This window comes from Corvus cornix, chromosome 7, assembly GCF_000738735.6.
Source record: "Corvus cornix cornix isolate S_Up_H32 chromosome 7, ASM73873v5, whole genome shotgun sequence".
Classification (NCBI taxonomy): Eukaryota; Metazoa; Chordata; class Aves; order Passeriformes; family Corvidae; genus Corvus; species Corvus cornix.
This window is the reverse complement of record NC_046337.1, coordinates 28,437,366-28,462,133: the sequence shown is the minus strand read 5'-3', so window position 1 is coordinate 28,462,133 and position 24,768 is coordinate 28,437,366. Positions and strand designations below refer to the sequence as shown.

Genomic DNA, 24,768 nt, shown 5'->3' with positions numbered 1-24,768 from the left:
GTTGACCTGTGAGTTGTCACAGTGGGTATCTATCTGATACCTACATCCTACAGGCCCTTGCCAAGAAAGATTAGAGGGAGTTTAACTCCTTAATTTGATGTGACAGCAGGGGCTGTGAGAAGAGTTGATAAAATCTGCAGAATGGGCAGCCCAAGGATTCTCTCTGAGATGGCCAGAACATGGCTGAGATTTACAGAAGAAAGCTTTGTGTGCTAATGATGAATACTGGCATCCAGTGATCATTGCTACCTGTAGTAATCATGTGCTGGTACTGTGGGTTCAAGCTTTGAGCTGCACCTGATCAAATGCACTAAGCCTCACATGTTTATGAGATCCAGTTGCAGCCCTGGCCTAGGCTTTGACTTTGTGTTCTCTTGGATGGTTTTTGTAAGTCTTCCCTGCTCTGGCTTACTTCATTACAGAAAAATTACACTGTCATTTGTCAGCCTGCTACACGGTGCTTTGAGTGCCATTAATGACTCACTGACTTCTTTACTTTCTGTTTAAAAGTACGTTTTCCCACCACAAGTACAGTAAAGCCTTAAGATTTTCAGGGACTGGGATTCTGTCTTTGTATAACTGAGATATCTAGAAGTATCGCAAAAAAACTTATCCTGTAGAACTTCGTTTCTCTTAGAAAACAAAGAACCAGGTAATCAGTTGGCCAATTAACTGGAGCATCTGGAGTTTCCAGAGCAGATAGCTTTTAGGATGCACTGTTTCTTACAGTCTATTTGTGAGGACAGACTAAGCTGTCTGTTACTGATTTCCTAGTGCTAGGTTCAGGAAAAATGTCAAAGATTAGACTCAAACTGGTGAAAATGTGAATAGTTTTTTTGGGGAAATAGCTCTTAATCACACTTAATGAGTTTATCTTTCAGGATTATTACTGAATTTCATATCCTTTCACAGGAGCCCTGCAGCTCTTCAAGGGTTTTTGGTGTCTTTGACTAGGTGATGGGTTTTGCCTTTCTTATCCTCCTTAGCAGAATCCTGGAAGACTGTCAGTGCTTTAGAGAGCCTTCAAGTAACTTAATTTCAGACAAATAATAATTCATGAGCTTGACCTTTGTGTGCAGGTTTGCTATTCAGCTCTTATTACTGCCCTGGTTCTTAACTTCGGATGGGCAATTTATGTCCTATAGTTTTGACAAAGAGGGTGGGATGAGGTGGAGAGCATGTTTACTCATATTTTTTTAATCCCACTTATTTATTTCTGTTAGCTCTTTGATTTAAACAGCAGAAGTTTGAGCAGTCAGAGGTCAGGGTGGATGGGGTGGAGTTTTCCCACAACTGCTGATGGCTTAGTGATCCCACTGTTTATGTATCCAGTCCCTCTGACGAGGATGATGTGTTCAACAGGAGAGCTTCTCCTATTTTGGGAGTGTGCTTAGACTGCTGTTCTGAATCCCTGCTTTAGAAACATTTAGAAAATATTAGGATGCAGTCAGGCCAGCACAAAGATACATCTCCTTGGTCCTTAATGATTTCAGAGCAGCAGTGCATGTGCTGAAATCTATTGATGTGCTCTTGTGTTTGAGGTCTCGAGGTATTTTATATAATGGATACTATGCAGGCTCAGGAGCAGGAAGGAGATGGAGTCATCCTGTTAGAGCACCTTAAAGGGGATAACCAAAGAACTGAAAGAAACCATAGTTTTGAGTCACTTTGAAAAAAGTGTCTTACCTTGGAAACATAAGGTTTCCCATATGAGTGAGGATTTCCTTTTTGTACTTGCATGTTGCATGCAAACTGATTGTGTTTGTTTCCAGGAACAGTGCTTTGTATAGAGCTTGGCTGTCTCTGGCAGGAAAGATCTTAGGATGGAAAATCTACAAGTTAGTTCCTCATTTTCACATTGATGTAGATTTTTCTTTTTGGCAAACATCATCTTTTGTTTTTGATTTTTCACTACCACAATAAATCCAGTTCCATCAGTACAAGTGACTGAGGGTAAAGGGCAGTCCTAGGCCAGTTACTGTCCAGTTACCTAGGCAAGATCAATTTTGATGACCTTAGCATATTGGAGAAAGGTAGAATTTCCAGCTCCAAGATTCAGGGCTGCATCTCATTGTGCTTTCTAATTGCTTTGGTTAATGAAGAGGAACAAGTGCTCTTGCATGCCTGAATTCTGAGGAGAGGTTTTTTGATAACTTGCAGCGTTTGATACCTTGGCAGGTAGCACAAGAGAGTAGGTTTCCTATTTATCCATGTAAGATTTTGGCAGCTTTTAGTTTGCTAGGTGACTGTACTTTTTCCTGTTCTTAGTATCCAGTAGAATGGAGCAGCAGTTTAGCCACTGGAGACATTGCAGCACAGTATTCTTAGCTGGATGTCTTGTCTTAGAAGACCAATCTGTTGAAATTGGATTAAGGTAGAGATTTAAAGAAAGCAATAGCTACACTAAAATTAGAACCCCAAGTCTGGAGTCTCAGTTGAACTAAACTCAGCATAAGATCAGTGGCAAGGCACAGGGTGTATAAATTGTCCTCTTCAGGCATTGGTGTGAGTAGGGCTCAGTGGTGGGAGGACACTTCTTGAAGAAAATACTCCTCTGCTCCCCAGGGTGGTCCCTAGGGATCTGGAGGTGTGTGGCCTGGCTAAACCATGGTGTCAGGATCCAGAGGTGCTTATTCAAACATTAGGAGTGTGGTAAAACAAAGGCGAGTGCCTGGGCTGTCAGGCTGAGAAGACAGCTTTGGAGCTTACAGAAATACCTTCTGAGTTTTTGCAAGACTGGAATAATTAACTTTGTGATAATTATGAATGAAAACTGTCACATTATATCTGAAGTAACAGCTCCCACTTTTGAAGACTGAGTATGCTCCTAGTCTAGAGAGACCGAGAGGGGAATAGCTGATGCAGTGATAAGCTCAGTTAGCAATTGCAGTTTTGTGGGGTTTTTATGTATTATACATTAGATTGAGGATATTGTTAGTTAAAATAATCCCATCAGTGTCAATAGTACTTAAATCTTGTTAGTTATAGGCAATTAGTCTGTGGATTAGGCTTGAATTCTGTTCAATTGATTGAAAGATAGAGGCAAGTCCTCCTTTGAGATGGTGAAGTGCTGTTATACAATTCTGATGTTCCATACATACCACTAAGTACAAAACCAGAAGTATCCATCAAAAATAAAAGCAGGGAGAGAGGACACAGAGGATAATCTAATCCCCACCAAAATCCCTGAGGGGTTAAGACTGAGTGTTAAAAGGAAACTTTTATCGTTTGTCCATGAGGTCAATTAGGCTTTCTTTTCCCCCACCTTAATACATGAAAAATGGCTGATTAATTCCCTGACTTACTTTGATCAAAAGGCACAGGTATCTTGAAACTAAAAATAAATGTCTTTAATTTTTTGCAGAAAAAAAAGTAGTTACATAACACTCGCGCCTCCTTAGTTAAGACAAAATGTCAGACCTGTAGATAAATCAGATAGGCTGCTCTGATGAGATTTCTAGGTCTGGCCCTGAGGAACCTCTGTCAAAGAATGAGTCACTGCAGAATCCAAGGCCATTAATACTTCTAACTATATGAGAAGAATATTCCTAATTAATCAATCTTAAATCTAAATATTGCTCCTGTAAACATAAGGAAATAAAAAAGATTACTCGTGGGGTAACCTGCTGCATTTGTTTGTATTCATTAGCGTCTACTGCCTGAAGATTTCCACAGCCAAAGCTGTGTATTAAAACACAGTATGTTAATGCAGGAACAGAATATTTTTAGCATAAAACTGTAATTAAAAAAGTAGGTGACCTGAGGCACTCGCTTTGTTTACTTTCTTCCTGTTTCTTTAAGACCCATTCTCATAATAAGTACTAAATAAATGGAAAGAGGAATTATTCTTGTCAGTAGAAGTCTCTCTATTAGTTTAATAAGAAATCTTTATCATAAGAAGTTCAGAGGTTTTAATTTTGTTCCCAGCAGATACCATGCCTTTAAATTCAGTAGTTAGAGGCCTGGGGGTTTGGAAATATTTTGGATATTATTGAATGAAGTGAGCGAATGACAACAAGGTAGAAACGTTCATACTGACTAATTTGCTGAAAGTATCTTCACAAACATGCAAATGAAGAGTGGAGAGGTTCGTATGAGCACCAAGAGTGATGCTTTGTGGCTTGGGGAGCTACACAAGGTCCTGCTCAGATGGTGCAGAGCATCAAAGGACAGAGATGGGTGGATGGAGGGCCCTGCTAGAGCAGGGCTTATATGTGGGATTTGCAGAGGAGTATGACTTGAGGGAGGTTGAATGACACAGCAGATAAACTGGAGCTCAGTGGAACCAGCTGCTGGGGTAGGGAAAGGAAGTCCAGGCTGCAGAGGGTTTGGGAGTCGGGGGTTCTGGTGCCTCAAAGCAGATCCCCAGCGGCTATTGGGAAGCTGGTGCCTGGTGCACATCAGATGTCTGGGCCTGAGGCAGCAGGGTGGAGAGCTGTGTGCTTAGGCCCAGCATTAACATTTCCTTGCCTCAGGACTCCTTTTCCATTCAAAATCCAGGCAGCTGAGGTCGCTTCAACAACAGAAGGCAGAGAATTAAGGAAGTATTGTTGGTGGCTAGGGAAATAGGAGGGAAAACAATTTTAACAAGTCTTTCACAATTAATTGCAGTCTTGAGTGATGTTTTAAAAATACTTTTGGTAGCTGTTGGATAGTTTACATACTAATGGGATAGATGGAAATCATGCAGAGAAAAGAAGGATTTATAATTTATAATTATTGTGAGATGTTTTGAATTGATAATATGCAGGGAAAGGTTCAAATTTAGTTGCTGCACTGACATTACAGACAGCTTTGCAGGCAGCTGCGTTTACATCAGTTGATACTGAAAAGACAGTCGCATGTCTGGCTGAGTATTTTCTAAAGAGGAGTTAGAATACATTTCCTAAAGACAAAGGCTTTGGATTTCTTGTCTGGCTGTCCATTTTCCTACAGTGCTTTGTAGTTGTTGTACACAGAAGTGACCAGAATAACTACTTTTCAAAACAAGTGGGGAGACAAGAGAGTGATGTATCTGCTTTGAAACTGGACATAGTTTATACAACTGGATACTGACTCCTCACAGCTGTAGCAGGTTGCTGAAATCTGGAAGACAGTTTAATAGCTGCAAATGTCACTCATGAGAACTTGCTATCTCTAATGCCACAGTCAGTCAAGTCGCTTTATAGCTCAGTATATTTTATAGCTCAGTAGGGAACTGAATTGTGGGAAGGAATAATATGTTGTGTTTTGAAGTTCAGAAGAACATTAATTATCATTACATAAATGTACCTTTTCTATTATTTATGCACTTGTGGAATGGCCAAAGAAAACCTGCTAATTTTTTTAAAAAATGTAATTATTCCACAGGATCCTTCAAACCAAAAATGTGGAAGAAAGAAAACAGTGTCCTTCAGCAGCATGCCGTCAGAGAAGAAAATAAGCAGTGCCAGTGACTGTATCAGCTTTATGCAGGCTGGGTGTGAATTGAAGAAAGTTCGTCCAAATTCCCGGATTTATAACCGTTTTTTTACTCTGGATCCTGACCTGCAGGCTCTTCGCTGGGAGCCTTCCAAGAAGGATCTTGACAAAGCCAAGCTTGATATTTCTGCTATAAAAGAAATCAGACTAGGGAAGAACACAGAAACATTCAGGAATAATGGACTTGCAGATCAGATTTCTGAGGACTGTGCGCTGTCGATAATTCATGGTGAGAACTATGAGTCCCTTGACTTGGTTGCCAATTCAGCTGATGTGGCCAATATTTGGGTATCAGGATTAAGGTACTTAGTTTCTCGTAGCAAACAACCCCTGGACTTGATGGAAAGCAGCCATAATACCCCACGGTTTGCCTGGTTAAAAACTGTATTCGAAGCAGCAGATGTTGATGGCAATGGCATAATGTTAGAAGATACAGCTGTGGAGCTAATAAAGAAGCTTAACCCCACCTTAAAGGAATCAAAGATTAGATTAAAATTTAAGGAAATTCAGAAGAGTAAAGAGAAACTGACAACACGAGTAACAAAAGAAGAGTTTTGTGAAGCATTTAGTGAACTTTGCACAAGACCTGAAGTGTATTTCTTACTTGTTCAGATATCCAAAAACAAAGAGTACCTGGATGCCAATGACCTGATGCTGTTTTTAGAGGCTGAGCAAGGAGTGACCCACATAACAGAAGAAATGTGTCTAGATATTATACGCAGGTATGAGCTTTCTGAAGAAGGGCGGTTGAAAGGTTTTCTTGCAATTGATGGATTTACTCAATACTTATTGTCCTCAGAATGTGATATTTTTGACCCAGAGCACAAAAAAATTGTCCAAGACATGACGCAGCCTTTGTCACATTACTACATCAATGCATCCCACAATACATATCTAATAGAAGACCAGCTCAGAGGCCCAGCTGATATCAATGGTTATGTCAGAGCTTTAAAGATGAGCTGCCGGAGTATTGAACTGGACGTCTGTGACGGCCCAGATAATGAACCCATTATTTGTAACCGCAACAACATGACATCGCCACTTGCCTTTCGAAATGTCATTGAGGTAATAAACAAATTGGCCTTCTTTGCCTCAGAATACCCTCTTATTCTCTGCTTGGGGAACCACTGCTCTGTACAGCAGCAGAAGGTGATGGTGCAACACATGAAAAGGATCTTTGGAAACAAGCTGTACACAGAGGCACCTTTGTCCTCAGAAGCCTACCTCCCATCCCCTGAGAAACTGAAAATGAAGATCATTGTGAAGGGGAAGAAACTGCCCTGCGACCAGGATGTATTAGAAGGAGAGGTCACCGATGAAGATGAAGAGGCTGAAATATCCCGAAGACTGTCAGAGGACTTCTCAAGGGAACCGAAGCTGATCTGGCTCTGCAGGGAGTTGTCTGACTTGGTGTCCCTATGCAAATCTGTCCAATATAAAGACTTTGAGACATCCATGAAATCTCAAAATTATTGGGAAATGTGCTCCTTCAGTGAGGCAGAAGCCAGTCGGATTGCAAATGAATACCCTGAAGATTTTGTTAACTACAACAAAAAGTTTCTGTCCAGGGTGTACCCGAGTGCTATGAGGATAGACTCCAGTAACTTAAATCCTCAAGATTTTTGGAACTGTGGTTGCCAGATAGTGGCAATGAACTATCAGACCCCGGGGCCCATGATGGACCTACACACTGGTTGGTTTCTACAGAACGGGGGATGTGGGTACGTTCTCAGGCCCTCAGTGATGCGTGATGAAGTGTCTTACTTCAGCGCAAATACCAAGGGTATTGTTCCGGGGGTCTCCCCCCAGGTCCTACATGTCAAAATTATCAGTGGGCAGAATTTTCCAAAGCCCAAGGGTGCATGTGCAAAAGGGGATGTCATAGACCCCTATGTCTGCATAGAAATACATGGCATTCCTGCAGACTGCACCGAACAAAGAACTAAAACTGTGCAGCAAAACAGTGATAACCCTATTTTTGATGAAAGCTTTGAGTTCCAGATCAATCTACCAGAGCTGGCTATGATCCGCTTTGTTGTTTTGGATGATGACTACATTGGGGATGAGTTCATAGGGCAGTACACCATCCCACTGGAGTGCTTACAGCCCGGATACAGGCACATACCACTGCGCTCTTTTGTTGGTGACATCATGGAGCACGTTACCCTCTTTGTTCACATTGCAATAACCAACCGAAGTGGAGGCGGGAAGGCACAAAAGCGCAGCCTCTCAGTGAGGATAGGGAAGAAAGCAAGGGAGTACACCATGCTGAGGAACACTGGTCTCAAGACTATTGATGACATCTTTAAGCTGGCAGTGCATCCACTGCGAGAGGCTACTGACATGAGAGAAAATATGCAGGTATGAGACTTCCATTGTGTGTGTTGATGTGTCCTGAATGTGGAAGGGAAAGTCCTGGTTTGAACTGCTGGTAGGGCATGCTTGCTGAAGCTGGTGGAAGCTGGTGAAGCTTCAGACCCACAGCTTGTCAATCTTTAAATGAACATTGGCAGGCTGATAGTTACAGGTGCTAACTAACAAGCAAATGTAGGATTAGGCAGAAACATTTTAAAAATGAGTTTTTAAAATTTGTGCCCTCTCCATGTTTTAAAATTTGTGCCCTCTCCATATTTTTTCCTGGGAAAGCAGAATTGAGGGTATATTTGTGTTCCCTGCCTCCGGTCTCAGATACTTCATTTCCTCATTGGTTCTAGAAAAAACGTCAACAAGCTTTTGGTTTGCTAACTGAGTGAGGGTTATGCTCTTAATTTTCTTTGGGTGAGTATAAGAAGCAGTCAGTGGATGTGTCATTAAGGTCTTGTCTACACCAAAGAAACCCCCTGTGCAAAGAGCAGCATGTTTTCCCAAGTGTGTGTTGCCACTGTTTGCCCCAGGGCTGCAGATGTTTGACATAGGCACTGAATGCCACTTGGATTGCAGTTTCCTCCCTGCTGAATAACTCTTTTGTCTTGGCTGGTTGAGGGCTGGCACAGACACCAGTGCCATGTCTTGGCTCAGAGGGTCCCCGGGCACTCTGTCCGTGCACCCATGCTGCTCCGTGCAGCAGAGCCTGCTGTGGCCAGCAGCATCAGGGCCCAGGCACACAGGCACTGTCACAAGTGCTTGGGTTAGACCTTCATGGATGGCAGGATGTGAAGTGGCAGCGAGGCCAAACAAGAACCTGCCCAGGGTTCTCTTCTGTGGTGGGGGTGACTTCAGGTTGATTAAAGGACAGCTCAATTCAGAGCTTCAGGCACTGCCTAGAAACAAAACTGAGTAGCATTAAACAATGAGTTTTCCTTAATAAATAGCTGGAATCAGCCATAGCTATCTCCTTAGTAAAGATACAGAAACAGTTCATTTTTTTTTTCTCTTGAAAACAGAAGAAAAACACATAGCACTTCATTGACCCCACTCTTCTGGATGGAGTCTAAAGCAAATGAAATGTTGACAGCTGGAAAAGTTTACAAAATGACATAAGCTTTAAATCACTCTCAAAGGAATAGCCTCAGCATATTTTTAAGAATGGGAAACTCTTCCCAGCCTTTCCTTTCCTTCACGCCTTGAAAGTAACTAGCTTGAACTGCTGACTCCACCTTCTGTCTAGGTCAGGCACTATATATGAGCTATATAAATGAAAATATTCGGATTTTGACTCAGAAACAGCATTAATGTGCTTTCCAAGCAAAAGTTCAGTAAAAGATCATGTTCTGGGGAATGCTGTGTAAAGACATAGTTTTGCGTTTAACTGCATGCTCTCGAATTTAATTAATGAGAAAACCATCTATTACTTAGCCAGGCATTGTCTGACCATTGGTTTTTTTTCAGCAAGTTGTGGGAGGAACATTTGCAAGGTATGGGTTGTTATAATACTCTTACTTGGGTTTTGTGCATCTTGGTCACTCCTTGTGCAACTCAAGAAGCAAAATGATGGGTGCATGTCAGCTGTATATCCTCTGACCTGATAAATAAATAAATCCTGGCATGTCAGTTTGGTTTGACCTGCATATCCGGTATTGATTTTCCTACATGGGACCTATGAAGGGGAAAGAGTGTTTGTGTTTCTTTATGATGTGGTAATGTAAGGCTGAAAACGAAGTGAGTTTTTCCTGCTTGCCTTTCCCATGGGAAATACAAGGTCTGTCAAACTTGTTCTTGCTGGAGGATGATAATGATGGGAGAACAAAGTGATTACAGCATCAAAAGCGATTGGAGTCTAAGCAGTTGGTAAGAGAAATAGCATTTTAGGCTGATGGTTTAATATGCTGGGGAACAGAACTTGTCCCTGTTAGAGCTGGATTTGCAGTGCAAAGTTGCTGAAGAGCTGGCAGTTGGGATGCCTGAGCCTGGGAGAAAGCTGGATCTGGCATTAGGCTTCGGGACAGAGAATGCGGCTGGCAGGGAATTCCTGTGTGAGATGGAATCCTGTGGTCCATGGTGGGCCCGGGGACGGTGAAGAGCGGGATAGCACTGCCTCACATCAGAGGGGAGAAGAAGAAAGGGCTGTCAAGGTAGTGGCAGGTGGAGGGGACTGAGTGGCGAGTGGCAACACGTGCTGAAGTGTTTGTGTCCCTTCCCCAGAACGCCATGGTGTCGGTGAAGGAGCTGTGTGGGCTGCCGCCCATCGCCAGCCTCAAGCAGTGCATCCTGACCCTGTCCTCGCGCCTCGTGAGCAGCGACAACGCGCCCTCCGTGGCCCTCTGCATGAAGGACACCTTTCCTTACCTGGAGCCTCTGGGGACCGTGCCCGACGTGCAGAAAAAGGTCCTGGCAGCGTATGACCTGGTAGGCACTTCGGCACTGCTACCTCTGCCTTTCCCCACTGCTGTGAATGGGGCAGGCTGTGCCCACTGGCTTTCATGCACCCAAATGGTCCAGTTAAATAAACAAAGCTCTTCAAATGACTTGGGCTCTGCCTGGTTGGCCTTTAATCACCACAATGCCACACTGGGCTTTTTGTCGTCGTTTCCTTTTTTAAACACAGTTGTGGCTAACACAGGTTGGCATTTGAAGAGGACTTTGTTTACAAACTAGCAGCAATTCAGCTTGTACTGGCACTGTTAGTCCTTGTCCTTGGGAAACGGCAAAATTTGTGTGCTGGCCTTTGCTGGCCTCCCCGCAGCAGAGCACAAGGCTGTTAGATAGGGAGCTGCAGCATGGGAGTTCCCAGGCAAAGCTGAGCCCTCCCTTTCCCTAGGCTTTGCAGCAGCACTATTAAGTACTGTCCCTGTCAGATCAAGTCAGTGTTGCTCTTGGGGAGGGCATGGCAGAGTTGGAAGGGAAGATTAAAATGCTGTTTTCTTGCATGGGGAAGGAGAGTTCAGTGTGGTACAGGAATGCTTATACAAATGCAGCGACACGAACTGGAATCATTCCAGCTGAGTGCTGCTGCTCATTGTATGACATATGTCACTGCTGTGGGTGACTGAGCAACAGCTGTGCGTGACTTCAGCAGCAGAAGTTGCTGTCACACTGTGCCTCTTGGGCTGTGGGGGTGCCCTGCTGCTTCCCGTCCTTTTTGACAGTCTGCAGCAACCGATAGCAAGATGCACAGTTCTGCCAAGCCTGACTTAAATATTGCACTGTGGCAGCCAGACTGAATCACAACTCTTGTTAAGAGGGCAGCAGTTACTTCTGCAGCTTGTGTTCATAAGGAAGAAAATGGTGAATAATGCTGGGAGTATCGAATTGCTTCCAGAGACCCTGATGTGTTGCAGAGAGTGATCGCAGCTTAGACCAACTATTCAGTGTGCCAAATGCTCACCTCCTTTGCATCTCACTTTCCTTTTCAAGGGAAAATCAGTCTGTGGGGTGGGGAAGACACTGATGGTGATTAAAACAGAAATACTAAAAGTACTCTGAAATAACCCCTAGGTTCGTTCCAGAGTAGTTTCTATTACCAGGGAGTGATTAAGTTATCAGTTGTAACAATACCAGAACAAGGATTTGCAAATCCAGTTGATTGCCTTATTTCAGATGGAACTTCTTTGGGGTAGATTTGTTACATGGTGTCATGTCTTTCTGAAAGAGCAAATACCACATAAATAAGAGATTTTTCTGTCTTTGGAGGCCTGCTTAATGGAGTTTTACCAAAATGAAAGTGTCATCTCTTATCTTTGTAATTATATACTGAAGAGTACACATGGGACTTTTCAAGGCCTCCTGGTACTCTGGAAACAGTTTTTCAATTTAAATAGGTGAAAGGACTTTTTTTAGATGCAGACAAAAACACTTGTACAACTGTTTTAAATAATGGTTGTTCTCACCTTTGTCTCTGATAGGGGAAGATGTTACTTGAACGTCAGAAGAACATGCAAACAGTTTAAAATCAGAGAGAGAGAGAAGGGAGTTGTGCCTTGCCTATGTAAGGATTGATCTGAGATATAGTTCTGTTAAGAAGAACATGATACTTTTTTTTCCCCACTTTGGCTGTGACTGCCTCTTACTGACTAAAACTATTTGCTTCTGAAAAAGAAAGCTGGATTTAATAAGTGATTTTGCTACGTTTTGGATGTTTGCCTTTTGAAACAATGCCAGCAGCAGAATATTGGAATCTATTTAGCCTTTTCTGTGTTTGAATAAATGAACTGTCTCTATCAATCTTGATATTTGAAATCACTGTGTGGGAAGGGGTTTGCATTTTGAATGTTGACAAGGGGCTTCTCCTTGCTGTATAATGACTTCATATATTCCAGGGTGTATTTCTTTTTAATAATACTTTTTTTTGTGCAAATGAGAGCACAAGGAGATGTTGTTGGAAAGCAATACAAAATATTTTAGCCTATTTATTAATTTTAATTCAAGATATACTACGGTTCAGCCTTTCATGTTGTTGATAAATATGGCTTCAAGGAACTGGATACACAAGTGCTTGCTGCATGTCTCTTCACTTCAAAGCACTTTTTGAAGGAATAGGCTTAAGAGCATTTTTAAATGCATAAAATAAAATCTGTTTATATTGGCCTGTCTCTTGTATGAACAGGCTATACTTCTTAACTCCTTTTACAGTAAAATGGAAAAAAGTTTGACCCTAAATCTCATAGTGTGACTGCAGGTCTGCCTCACTCACTGGGCCCCACAGCACAGGGAGCTTCAGTGCTGGGCAAATGCTTCCTCACCACCTCTGAAAACACTACATGTGCCACATTCTATAAAAAGTCTGCTTTGAAAATAATTTCTGATAAAAACAGCCCTAATGTGTTAGAATTTTTTCCCCTTACAGAAAATTGCTAACTGAATATACCGTTTTATTTTTCCATGGAGAGTATAGACTCTGCATGTGTGTTTTATGGGGCATAAACAGGGCTGATGGTCCAGGGCAATGGAGGTGCAAATGCTCAGAGACCTGCCACAATGATCTGGAAAACAATTAACTGTCTGTTCCCTCCTGCTCAGCCTTTGTCAGCTGTGAGATAGACAAAGACCCGTTTGTGCAGGTTGTTTGTTTTTTCCTGGGCAATTAATTTTACCATTGTGCTCTGCATTAAATATTTTCTTTTGAGAGTAACCTTATTAGAATAAAATTTAATGTGCTTTGTTTAAGGAACCAGAACAATTTTTCAGGACTGTGTTTCTCTCATTTTATGGTGGCATTGCAGTGGTTTAGTGGAGCTGTACTGTTGGCCATGTCTCGTGTAGGAAGAGGCTTCACTGATAATACTTGGTTGTGTGGGAGTTTCTGCAGAGGAGAGCAGGGAATAGGATTTGCCAAAACCAAGAAAATAAGATGGACTGTTGGCAATACACAGACAACATTTTTGAAAAGTGTGTCAATGATCAGAAATACAGTGTAGAATGGCTAATTTCAATTTACAGCTTTACTTGGTACCACACATAGAGCGTGATTAATGGATTCAGGTCATGATGTCATTGCTTCCAACACAAACATCCTAGGATAGTGTACCCTGTCACTTTTAGAGTTGTTCTTCAGAGCTTTCCTGTCCCATGAGGAAGGGCTGCTGCTCTGCCTCTCTTACCTCTGTGCTCCCCCTTGTCAGTGGTGGCTCAGGTGGGCAGCATGTGCAGTGTGCCTCACAACCTGTCAAATTAATGCTGGTGTTCTTTGATCACACCTAAGAAAGGAGTTACTCCATGTGAAGAGAAGGGATGGGGCCCAGCTGGACCTGACAGATGGTTGAATTATTCATTGCAAGCGGTTATCCTGTGAAGTTAGGGGTTTTTTTGGTTGAGAATTGTTTGGAAACAGATTGTGGTTACTCTGTCTGCACGATATATTCATGTGCTGATGCAAGTGTGCATGAACTCAGGGACACTTGTGCATTTTGCATTTCAGTTATTGGTTAAGCATTATTTTCCTCCAAGATCAAATGATTGAATCATTTGAAAATCAAAAGCAGTAAACAAGTGATAATAAGTGTTCTTGGTTTTACCCAATCTCCTGGCTCATGTGCGTACAGAAATTTTTCTAAGAAAAATGAGACCTCCAAGTTATCTTTACATGCTTTCAAATCATAAATAACAAGAAGTGTAAAAAAGGTTGAACAATGAAGTTTATTTATATAAACTCACGTTGACATTAATGTTTTTCTCTGTATTCAAGCCTAATCTTGCTATGTTGAAGCAGATAGTTATGGAAGGACAGGGTGGCTGTAGGTACTTCTGGGAGATGGCAGGGTAGTTAAGAATGTCTTGGCCAACGTGGAGATGGATTGGGGATTTTTGAGAGGAGAAGCAGCCTCTGTGAGGTTGCTGGGAAATAAGTTGAGGTATTTAATGGCAGTAGTTTTATTGATATGGGTATTGGTCCATGCACACTAGCAGAGGTCTGCTGAGGTGTGTGTGAGGTGAGCTGCTCTTTGTCTGCTCTTCTTTCGTATTCAGTCTTTTTGGGCTTGTCTTGTTGCAGGCATGACTTTATTCCCAAGAAGAAAGTCCTTTTTCCCAGTTATTATGTAAATGCAAAATGACTAAGTAGATTTTTGTGAGCTTTTTCACTGAAATTCATACCTCAGCTGGGATAGAGTCATCCCCAGAGAAACATTTTTCACAATTCTCTAAGCAGCTGAAGACAAGGGATATTGCAGAGCAGAGCATCCGCTGCCAAAGAAGTGTCATAATGCACTGATGTCAAACACAGTCCAGCACATGGACATTGTCTTGAATTTGTATTTGTTTTAAAGAATTTTCCATCCAAAATTGGACATGGACTGGGAAAGTCAGTTTCTTTTTCCACTTCTTATTAAGGAAAGTCCTGTTTCTTTCTCTATTTACAATTCTCTTACCCACTGCTCTCAAAGTTTCTTGCTTGGATTGCCCATGTCCATTAGTCACTACTAAAACAGAACCTGCAAAGAGTCAAATCAGAACTTCCCTTAGAGAATGAAGTTCCAATTGGGTACTTTGTTTTAGCATAAGCGTTTTGAAAACTGACCTCTCTCTCTCTCCCCCCCGCCCTCCATTGCTCCTGTTCTGTAGAGGACTGGTTTTCATGCAGAGATCACATCCTCCAACAATGATTCCATATTTCCCTAGAAATATTTCTAACTGAAAACACGAAATTGGAATTTAAGGTGAATTTTATGCCGTTTCTTCTCAGTTTGTGTCAGTAAGGTGTTTCAGATGTTTCCAGCTCACGTAACCATCCTTGGTAGCTGTTTCTTATGCTGGGCTGTTGCAGGAAAAGTCTTGGATACCAAAATCTGGCTTGAACTACACTAAGACAGAGACAAGGTGGTGGACAGAATGGTGGCCAGCAGCATTCCTTCCCATGTCCTGGCGCTGCATACCCATCTTTCTTTTCTTGCAAAACTTGCTGGCACATGATTGATTGCCTGACTGTTTCTTGTCCCAGATGTGTACAAGAAATGCTCAATGGTAAAGGGAATTCAAATTTTCATGAGCTCAGTTTGCTATTCAGCTGTTTTATGAACTGGTTGTTTTTGTAACCTCTTTTATTTTTGATTGATGGTGGGTTTGGTTTGTTTTTGAGAGTTTTTGTGGTTTTGTTTTTGTAACCAGGCAAAACTCTTCATTGCCAATGAAAAGCATAGAAGATTGGGACAATGGCCCTGAGGAGACACCTAAGAGAAAGCTTCCTTTTAGTCTGATGTTCAGTCAATTTCTGTTCTAAACTTTGGAATATTTATGAAAGGTTTCCTTGAACTGTCCCTTTTTTCTCATTTATCTTTCCAGCAGGAGCAGTGCTTTAATTTGCCACCAGGAGCTTTTCCTCTCTTTTTTGTCTTTTCTTGGTGAGACGCTGCTGTGTTAATTTCCTCTCTCCTTTTCAGTTTGTAGAATAATTCATAATGAAAAGAAGAAGTTGGTCTTTAGCACAAGAGTTCATTAAAGTAAAAAGAACATTCTTTTGTTCAGTTTGTACTGATCCTGTGATTAAACTGCCTTTAGTACAGGCAATAAATAACCCTGTTAATTTCATGTGAGTAATATGATACCTTCAGCATTAAGATATTTTAAATTTCACTTAGTGACAAAGTAAAGCATTGTTCTTTGTGTGAAGCACTGGGATTTTAAATTTGATGTTCCATGCTATTCTTAGACACTGAAGGGAGACAGGTCAGTTATGTTTTCAACCCTTGGACTGTTCCACTTTCTGGGTCTTATATACTGGATAAGGAGAGAACTCCTGGGTTTGTGCCAGCTCTTACTTCCTATGCTTTTTTTGAGAATCCAGCATGATTGTTACAGAGTGCTTCAGGTGGATTGAGATGAATCAAGTTTATTCTTCTTCTCTATACCAGAATTAGGTTTTGTGTGCTTTCATTCTTATTTTTGTCCAATTCCCCTCACCCCCTTCCCCAGTTACGTTAAACAGACCAATCAGTAAAGTTTATCACCTTCTTTCTGACGTGGGAAATTCAAGTTGTCCCAAGAAATCCTGCCAGCTTCAGCAGCTGCTGAAAATTTCCTCTCTCCAAGTGGACCCAGATCCCAACATCCATCTTCTAAAGGTTGCTTTTCAGTAGATGTAGCTTGGACATTAATCCCTTGAAGTTCAGCGTTCAGGAGTTAACACACTCTGGTGGAACTCAAGACTCCTGAGGGAGTAGGACATCTCTTGCTCCATGAGAGTCACTCACGGAAGTGAGCTGCCATTTGGGAGCTGACATTAAACAGCATTCTGATGGGCTCCAGCCAGATGGCTGGGACTACACAGCTGCTTGGAGGGCTGCTCAGTGCGGATCTGAGCAGAGGAAAGGCGCTCGAAAATTCATGCTGCAAACATCAGAAAGGTCACTCTTCACTTTTGAGGCAGGTTGGTGGGTTTTGAAATATTACTGGCAAAAGTGGGCTTGAAAATCTCAGGCTGTCATGTGGTTTATGGGGTTACCTTCCCAGCAGAAAAATCTCACAGCCTTCCATGTCGTGTTTTTAGGGCTGCTGGTTCTTGTCACTTCTAGAAGAAGTAGGTGATATCCTCAAGCAGGGTTTCAGATGTGATGACAGCTGGAAAAACAGGGAATGATTCAGACTAGGAAATCATGGACTCATTTCAGAACTAGTGACAAAAAAAGAAAAAGCGTATCTAGATGCCATGACCCTGTGCTGTAACTTTATTCCTGGATAGCTGTTACTTGCCTGTTGTACTCTTGTCTGTTTGAATCAGTCTGTTCTTCAGAGGGAATATCCAGGCTTTGTCCTTGCCCTATCCTGTTGTTGCCATCTTTTATGGCAGCATTGGGAAGCAGGATCTTGTGCCCACTGAAACTGCTCATGCAGCTCTTGTTGGGGGCAGTCTGGCCTGTGATGTAGGGATACAGGGTCCTGCACGCTATTATCAGAGGTGGTAAAGGTGCCATTGGCCAGCCAAAATTTTATCTCATAACTGGCTTGGGTCCCATTATTTCTACCTGGTGCATTACCTCTACCTAGTGCATAATTTCCTAGAAAAACATGTGAGGGAGGATGCCAGGTGATGAACTGAGGGTGTCCCCTAACCACAGGCACTGAGATGAGGAACTCTGAAACCACTCTCAGGATTTGTCATGGGACAAAAGCTGCTGATTTTTGTCAAGATTACTGCTGAGCAGGAGGATAGGAACATGTTAAATTCTGCTACATGATCTGTTTTTAATTGTTTGTTCTTGCTGAGCTGAGAGCAGTGAGACTTTGATGTCAGCATCAAAGGAGTGGAGGGTTGCTCTACCTACTCTGCAGTAAGGAAAAATTGACATCCTAGTGCTACTTTTCTCTTAAAAAATGAATATAATACCTTCATGTCTGAGAATCCTAAAATAGACATGCCAGAAACTCCTGGGAGTGGGTCCAGTGGTTGCATGATTCTCAAGCCTGCTTTTTTTGTGCGTGGTAGGATAATTTCCTGTGGTTGTATATGTGTATATATATATATGTGTGTGTGGGTGCGTGTGCATGTGCCTATATAGAAACCTCACAAGTCACATTCTGCTTGAAGGATATGAGCACAGGAGAGTCTGACCTGAGAATTGAATGTCCCATACCAGCTTAGCTGCAGCTGACCTCACGGGGCAAACCTTGCTGCTGGGTGGGAAGCGCAGGCACAGACCCAGTGGGGACCCAAGGCCAGGGTGGTGGCTGCATGGGGTGCAGGAGCCATGGAGATGCTGGGCTGGGCAGTGTGGGCACTGCCTCACAGGCCCCAGGTCTGCATGTGCAAGAGGTGCACGTTTGGCCTCTAGCTGCTTCTTTAGTGACTTGCAGGATTTTTGGGACTCGTACTGTCTTCACTGCTCAGACAACCTTCGGCATTTGTAGTTGTCACCTGAATGGCTTCTTCAGCACAAAAGGATAATGTGCTGTGGTACAGAAAAGCCAGAGAGAGTGGGTAGAAATTGTCATTTCTTTCTAGATGACAAGTGAAATTATCAAAGAGGAAAAAAATGAAGGATGAGCAAGCAAGTAATAAGAATGAAAGGCAAAGGATACTATGGAAAGTAATTTAAATCTTGGGCATATCCACTGGTCATGTACTGTTAAAAAACAATTTTGCACTCTGTACATATATTGGGCTTTTTTCACTCTGCCTGTGAAGCTGATAATGGATTTTGTTTTCCGTGTGTTGTTCTTTATATCAAAGGAAAGGCATAGGTATTTTTATTAAATGCAGCCTTAGTACATTTAATTAGAAATAAAGATGGGATGAGGAGCAAAATTTGCATCTAAATTTCTCCAGAATTTGTAAGTTTGAGTGTGACAAGTGGAAGTGTCTCTCATTCCTTGTGTCTAATTAAAACAGTAAGACGTGCTAATTTGCAAGTGTTAATTTATTACTGTTATGCTGTCTTCCACTAAAATCATTGAAACCTACTAGCTGGGTTTTCATATTTAGCATATTTGAAAGTAGGAAGGCTTTTAGCAGTTGCAGCATTTTGGCAAAGCTTCCAGGTGGTGACTTGTGTAATTTCAGGGTGTAACATTAAGCAGTCACTCTTCAGCTTGCTTCATTTCTAATTGGCACTGCTCTTGTGCTGTTTGAGGTTTGTGGTGAACATCGCAGGACAGTGAGGCTATTCTCAGGCATAGTTGGTTATACAGCATGTTCCTGCCTTCCATAACACATGTATGTACCACCTTTTGCAATTTCACAGAATAGAACAGTGGAACAATATAGGCTTCTGGGCTTCTGAGAGGTTTTCTCAAAAGAGAATAGTATTTGCATGCAGGGAGGCTCAGGAAACTTGTCAGGTAATGAACCCTTCATTTGTTTGCTGTTAATGGGCTATTCTAGGAAGATGTCTAAGCAGGGAGGTCTCTTGAAACCTGTGAGTATGCTTGTTGAAACTGCTGCTTTAGTTTGTTTGGTTTTAGGTGGATTTTTTTCTTGTTTTGATTTTTTGTGTTGTTGTCTCTTCTATTAAGCTTCAACAGAAATACTGAGGATAGGATAGGATTTGGATCTCAGTTTCTCCTTGGAGAAACTCAAGAACTACTACAGGTGTCTTAACTGTTATATAGCATAAAGTTCTGCACAGGCTTAAATACCTTTTGGAATCAGCTCTATTCATGACTTGGTAACTTTTTTAATAACCCCCTGTGTCAAGGACTATACTTACTTCTCCTTTTAAGAAAAGTACCAGTTAGAAAGGGCTTAATTGAACATAGAATGAAGTTTTTCTGCTAACTCTGCTTTCTTCTGAAATCACTTTTGTTTCCTTCGTATTGTGTGCAGTGATGTCTCATGGATGTAAAACTGCTGTTCATTAACTTTTGGAGCAAAACATTTTCAGAGCAACTGATTCTTAGCTTGATACGGATCTGGGAGTCCCCCAAAGTAAGGAAGGATCCAATATTTATCGTACTACTCTCAGAGCAGACCTCCTCTCCAGTTTCAACCTTTGTGCTTTCTGTTGTGTTAGATGTTGCAGGAAACCCTAGTAATGCTGATTTTTTCCTTTTCCTTTTTTTTTTGTTTTTTGTTTTTTGACAGATGATTCAAGAGAGCAGGGTTCTTATTGAGACGGCAGACACCACTCATGACAAGATTGTTCAGTGCCAGAAAGCAGGTAATCCATCTTTATTCAGCAGTTCTGGATGGGAGATAGGAAATAATGTGCCATAATTTACTTACAGTTTGTGACTAATGTAGCATTTTTCACCTGGATGTAGGTGAGCATTCCAGTCTTTCTCTGGCATGCTCTACCCTTCTGAAGACTCATCTTCCAATAGCAATGCAGGTGTGGGATCAGACAAAAATACTCAGCTTTCACCTTGGAAGCTATTTCTCCATCTGCTCTACAGCTCTGAACTGTCTGACAGCATTTAAATTAGTCAAATGAACCAGAAAGGCATTAAAAAGGAGGGGGGTGAGAAGGCGTGGTGCTTTAGTGAGTGCATTCTCTAGCTCAGTTGTTCCTTTGAACACAGAGCGGCAAGAGATTTCTATACCCACAGGACCACAACAGTCTTAAATACTATTGTTTCTGATAGGCATTTTTGGATTTGGCAAGTGATAAAGGCTACAGCCATTTGCTTGTATTAAATATAAATAATGAATGAAACTGCTGTTTTGTAGTTAATACTTCAATTCATCTTTTTATTTAGGGGAAATTGGAAGCCATTTCAGCAGTAGCATTTAACTGACTGTATGTGGTGCAAGAGCAGAATGGAACCTAGTCTTTGCTCTTCAGCCATGCTGGCATTGTGGTACCAAAGGGGTGAGAGGCAAGTGGCCATGTCTGGCTGGAAGTCGTGGACCTCATCATTGTGACATGCCTTGGGTCCTGTGTATCTGCGTAAGCAGCGTAAAATTTCTGGTCCCAAAGCCTTCATCGTGTGTAAAGGGTTTAGGAAAGAGACAGTAACAAGAAAATGCAGTACCAGGAGGGTGTCTAGACGGTATAATTTAAGAGCAATACTTTGCACTAAACTATGCAGACTCTCAGCAGCATCAGCCATCTCTGCACAGCTTGATCTGTGCACAGAGAGAAGAACCCACGACATTTGCCTGGGCACTGGAGTCTTTGTGAGCAGGAGATGTGTACAGAAAATACCATGCAGTACCATGCTACCACACTGATGTTCCGTTTCGTGCAGTTCCCCTCTCCTTCCTTCCTTCCTTCCTTCCTTCCCCCTGGAAAAAGAGAAATTTTTCAAGAGTGTTCAATTTGCTGCTGCATCCACTTGTATTTTCATTTTTGTTTGCCTTATTAGCCTTAAATTTTCTGATTGAGAAGGCAGCTGGTGAGACATGAAGCACTTCTCTGAAGCCACGGGGTTTAGAGAAAGGAAAGGGCTAGGAGAGAGAGTATCCCTCCCCCTGCTCATATGCCAATTAATTTGTTGCAAATGTTACCCAGGCGAATTTTTATGTAACACTTTCCATGTGGCAAGATGAGGCACTCAAAATTAAAAGGTGTCAGAGGTACAATTGCCTGTGACATTGTCCTTTACCCCTCACCCCAGTTGTGCTTCCTTTGAACATGTGTTCCACCAGACCTCTGTTTCATAGCCTGTTTTGGTGTGGGTTCCCTGTGCCTCAGGGTCCTGCTGCCTCTCCCAGACTGGTTCTTGTGGGACTGGTTTTGTTGTTGTTTTTTTAATGTGCAGGCTCGGCTCAATATACAGTGGTCAGCAGCAGCTTAGACCCTGCTAAATGCTTTCACTGGTGTTGCTACCTGCAGCCTAACAAATTTTTGTGGCTCCCTCTCTCTGGGGCAGTGCTGTATCCAAGTTACAGATGGAGAAGTGAGGTCCAGAGGGAAAAATAACTAAAAGGATGCTGCATAAAGGCAGGGCTGTCCACGTAGAGCTGAGATCCATTAGCCTTCATATTTTTTTCCAGGACAAAGCAAGTCATTTGAAGATTTTCTTTTACTAATTGAAGTGAAATGTTTTGTAAGTCAGTTGGCATGAAGCACACCTGCAAGGAAATCTTGCTTGGGGTGCAGTTATTTAGACTGTTTTCCAAAGGATGTACTGCAGGAACTCCGTTACCCTTGACAAGCAAAGCCTGTGAGTGGGTGAGGTTTTGGAATATAAACAGTAGAGAGAGAAATCTTGCATTGTGTGGGGTTGAACAGCCTCAGTGTTATTGAGCTCCTGGAGTCAGTGCAAAAGAAGAAAAAACTATTGTTAGTCTTCCAGGAGTGCTTTGGGCAAGCTGTGCTGAGTGCAAGCCTGCCTTAGACTGTCCTTCATCAACCTGCCAAACATCCTCTGCATGTACACTGTGCAGATGTTCTCTCCATTGGCATTTCTTTGATGTCATTTCAATGAAGCTCAAATTTGTGAGTGACATTTACCGTAAAGTGCTAGGGAAGGGAAAGCTATGAAACAACTGGAGACGGAGCTTGGTTTGTTCAGCCAGGGTAGGCTTCAGATGCTTTGGAGTTATTTAGTGCCAGTTTGGTCTTTGTAAGGTATAACCTAAGGGAACACAAGCAGCTCTTTTCCATTTTGTCTCTTAATCTACACCAGACTCAGAGAAAGGTTGCATACACTGTGCAGATCTTGTGAAACTGGTGGACTGAGTGGATACCTTAAGATTTTTAATCTGTTCCCAGATTTCCTGAATTCTTGTACCAGGCAAAAGATCTGCAGATGTTTGCCACAGAAACTAGCAATGAAATGCAACAGGGCTGTGGTTGGAAGTCTAAGTTCTCTGTGCTGCAGGAGTAGCAATCCTGTGATTAGAGTTATGTGCTGCTGACGTAATTTATCATTGTGAAGTACAAGGGCTTTTCTGTATGACTGTGATTAAAATTAATGAGGAGTTGTGCACTGGAGCCTGCATTTGCTGTGCTCAACAGATATCTTCCACGTGTGTCAGACAGCCTTCCAAGGTGCAAAGTCATCAGCTCAAGGAGAGCGACAAGTGACTGCCTTTTGTTGCAGTATTGGCAGCAGTGCAGGCAGAAGTGCTGGAGGAGTGTCTGTGCAGGGACAAGTGCTTGTGTGGAACCCCAGGACTGGCAAGAAGAGCCACAAACCAAGTGGAAGCACAGCCCCAAAACTGTACATGACACCTTTATTCTGGAAAATGTTCTCCCAGGATGAAGCCATAAAAGTAAAAGGAGGCAGGGGGAAAGCACAGAAAGAGGTTGTAGGAAGTCCCAGCTGCAAGACTGAAAATGCTCACTCAACATCTGTAAGGAAAATCAACTGTGCACTGAGTGATGTGTCAATCTGTATTTTTAGGAATGGAATTCCATGAAGAGCTTCATAACCTTGGGACAAAAGAAGGTTTGAAAGGAAGAAAATTAAGCAAAGCCATTGAGAGTTTTGCATGGAATATCACAGTGCTGAAGGTAAGCACAGAAAGTACCACATCCTGTCTCGTATTAACTTTATAAATAAACCTTTGCTCTTTTAGCTCCTCTGTTTGTACATCTTACTAATGCTGAAGCAACATGTTGTTCTTTTTTTAATGGGATGTTTCAACTACCCCCACTTACTGATATTTATCAAATAGATCCATTATGCCTCTGATTTGGAAGCTGTAAAGGGAATTATCTAAGCCTGAACAGAAGAGGAAAGATGGCTTGTTGTTTGTATCATCAGGGACATGGCTTTGGTTGTCTGTTCTGCCCCATGCACCCTGAAAGTGACATGTTTGAGGTCATTGTGTCTCAAAGACTTGTTTTTGTAAAATGAGAACTGGAGCATCTCTTTGGGAAGGCACAGGGCAGGAGGGACTGTCAAGAAAAAAACATGAGGAATATTGTAGGTCCTGCAGGGTTATGTTTCCAAAGCACAGCGCTGTCCAAACAGCTAAAAAGGGAATTTTCATCCCTTCATGCTGACTGCACAGTGACGTACCTCGGGGTGAAGTGGTTACTCACTGGGCTTTAGCTGCTGGTTCAGCACCAACGAGCCACAAATTGTCATGGTAGCTGTATGACTGAGCCTGGGTGAAAACAGCTAGGGACAACCAGAGATGGAAAGAGGAGAGGACTTGGTGCAGCCACAGCAGAAGACAAGGAGAGGACCTGAGCCAAGCATTCAGGTTGTTAGCATTCAACTCCAGCTTTCACAGCCTCATTTCCCACCTTGCTCTGGTGGATCACACTTCCCTTCTGTCAGTCCCTGCTCTCTGCTCCAGCTCCTGGGTTGCCCTGTCTGGCAGTATCTCCCAGTGCCTTTCCCTTTGCTGAAATCCCAGAGCAAGCCAGTTGATGAACTGTTCTCATCAAATATACCCCTAAATGTAGCATGCAACAGTAGTAGGAGACGCATGCATCAGCATTGTGCTGGAAAGAGTACTAACGTGTCTTGAGCAGGTGAGGGAAAAAGGAGTTGGGAATAGAGGGGCTGAAGAGCAAAAGTGTGTGGGAGAGGCCATTGGTGGTAGAGAAGTGTTAGAGAAGACCTGGGGGACCTGTGGTTTCTTGCATACCTTGATTCACCAGGAGAGAGTGGAAAAGTGAGTAATGGAGTCAGTGTCAGCTCAGTTAATGGGACCTCTGATGAAGAGAAAAGTCAACCAGTTCAAACTTACAGACTTAAATAGACAACCTATTCCACACAGAGCAATTGTGGTTAGTAGCTAGAGTCCCTGCCTCCCAAAAAAAGCACACTAGGCAGTTCTGAACATTCATCTGAATACCTTTAGCTGTGTTAGGTAAAATAAATGTCTCACGATCAGAGTCACTCAAAATGTTTTCATTTTTTTAGATGTTTGTCAAATGTGAGGTTTGTACCTCTGAGGGTGGCCTGTGATTAATGAAGGTACAAGTAGGGTATCAGAGAAACATTTTCCATGAAAAATAATTGCTCCCTAGCACATATTGTCAATATACTGAAGAGCTTTTAAAACATCTAGTCAAGGTCAAGGAATAATTTACTTGTCTCATTTATAAGCCACAACTTCTTTTCTACCTTTCTCACACAATAAAATATTAACAGAATTTG

At 42.3% G+C, this 24,768-nt stretch overlaps 1 protein-coding gene across 1 annotated transcript in view; it reads left to right on the top strand.

Annotated features, from left to right (window-relative positions):
- Positions 1-5,330: 5,330 nt before the first annotated feature.
- The window catches only part of PLCL1 (phospholipase C like 1 (inactive)), a 41,327-nt gene continuing 21,889 nt past the window's right edge, over positions 5,331-24,768 (top strand). Inside the window, exons 1-4 of the mRNA XM_019290544.3 lie at positions 5,331-7,821; positions 10,042-10,245; positions 19,847-19,922; positions 23,056-23,165. Coding sequence (XP_019146089.1) covers positions 5,401-7,821; positions 10,042-10,245; positions 19,847-19,922; positions 23,056-23,165 — 2,811 coding nt within the window. The 5' untranslated portion in view covers positions 5,331-5,400. The remainder of the gene's footprint in view (positions 7,822-10,041; positions 10,246-19,846; positions 19,923-23,055; positions 23,166-24,768) is intronic.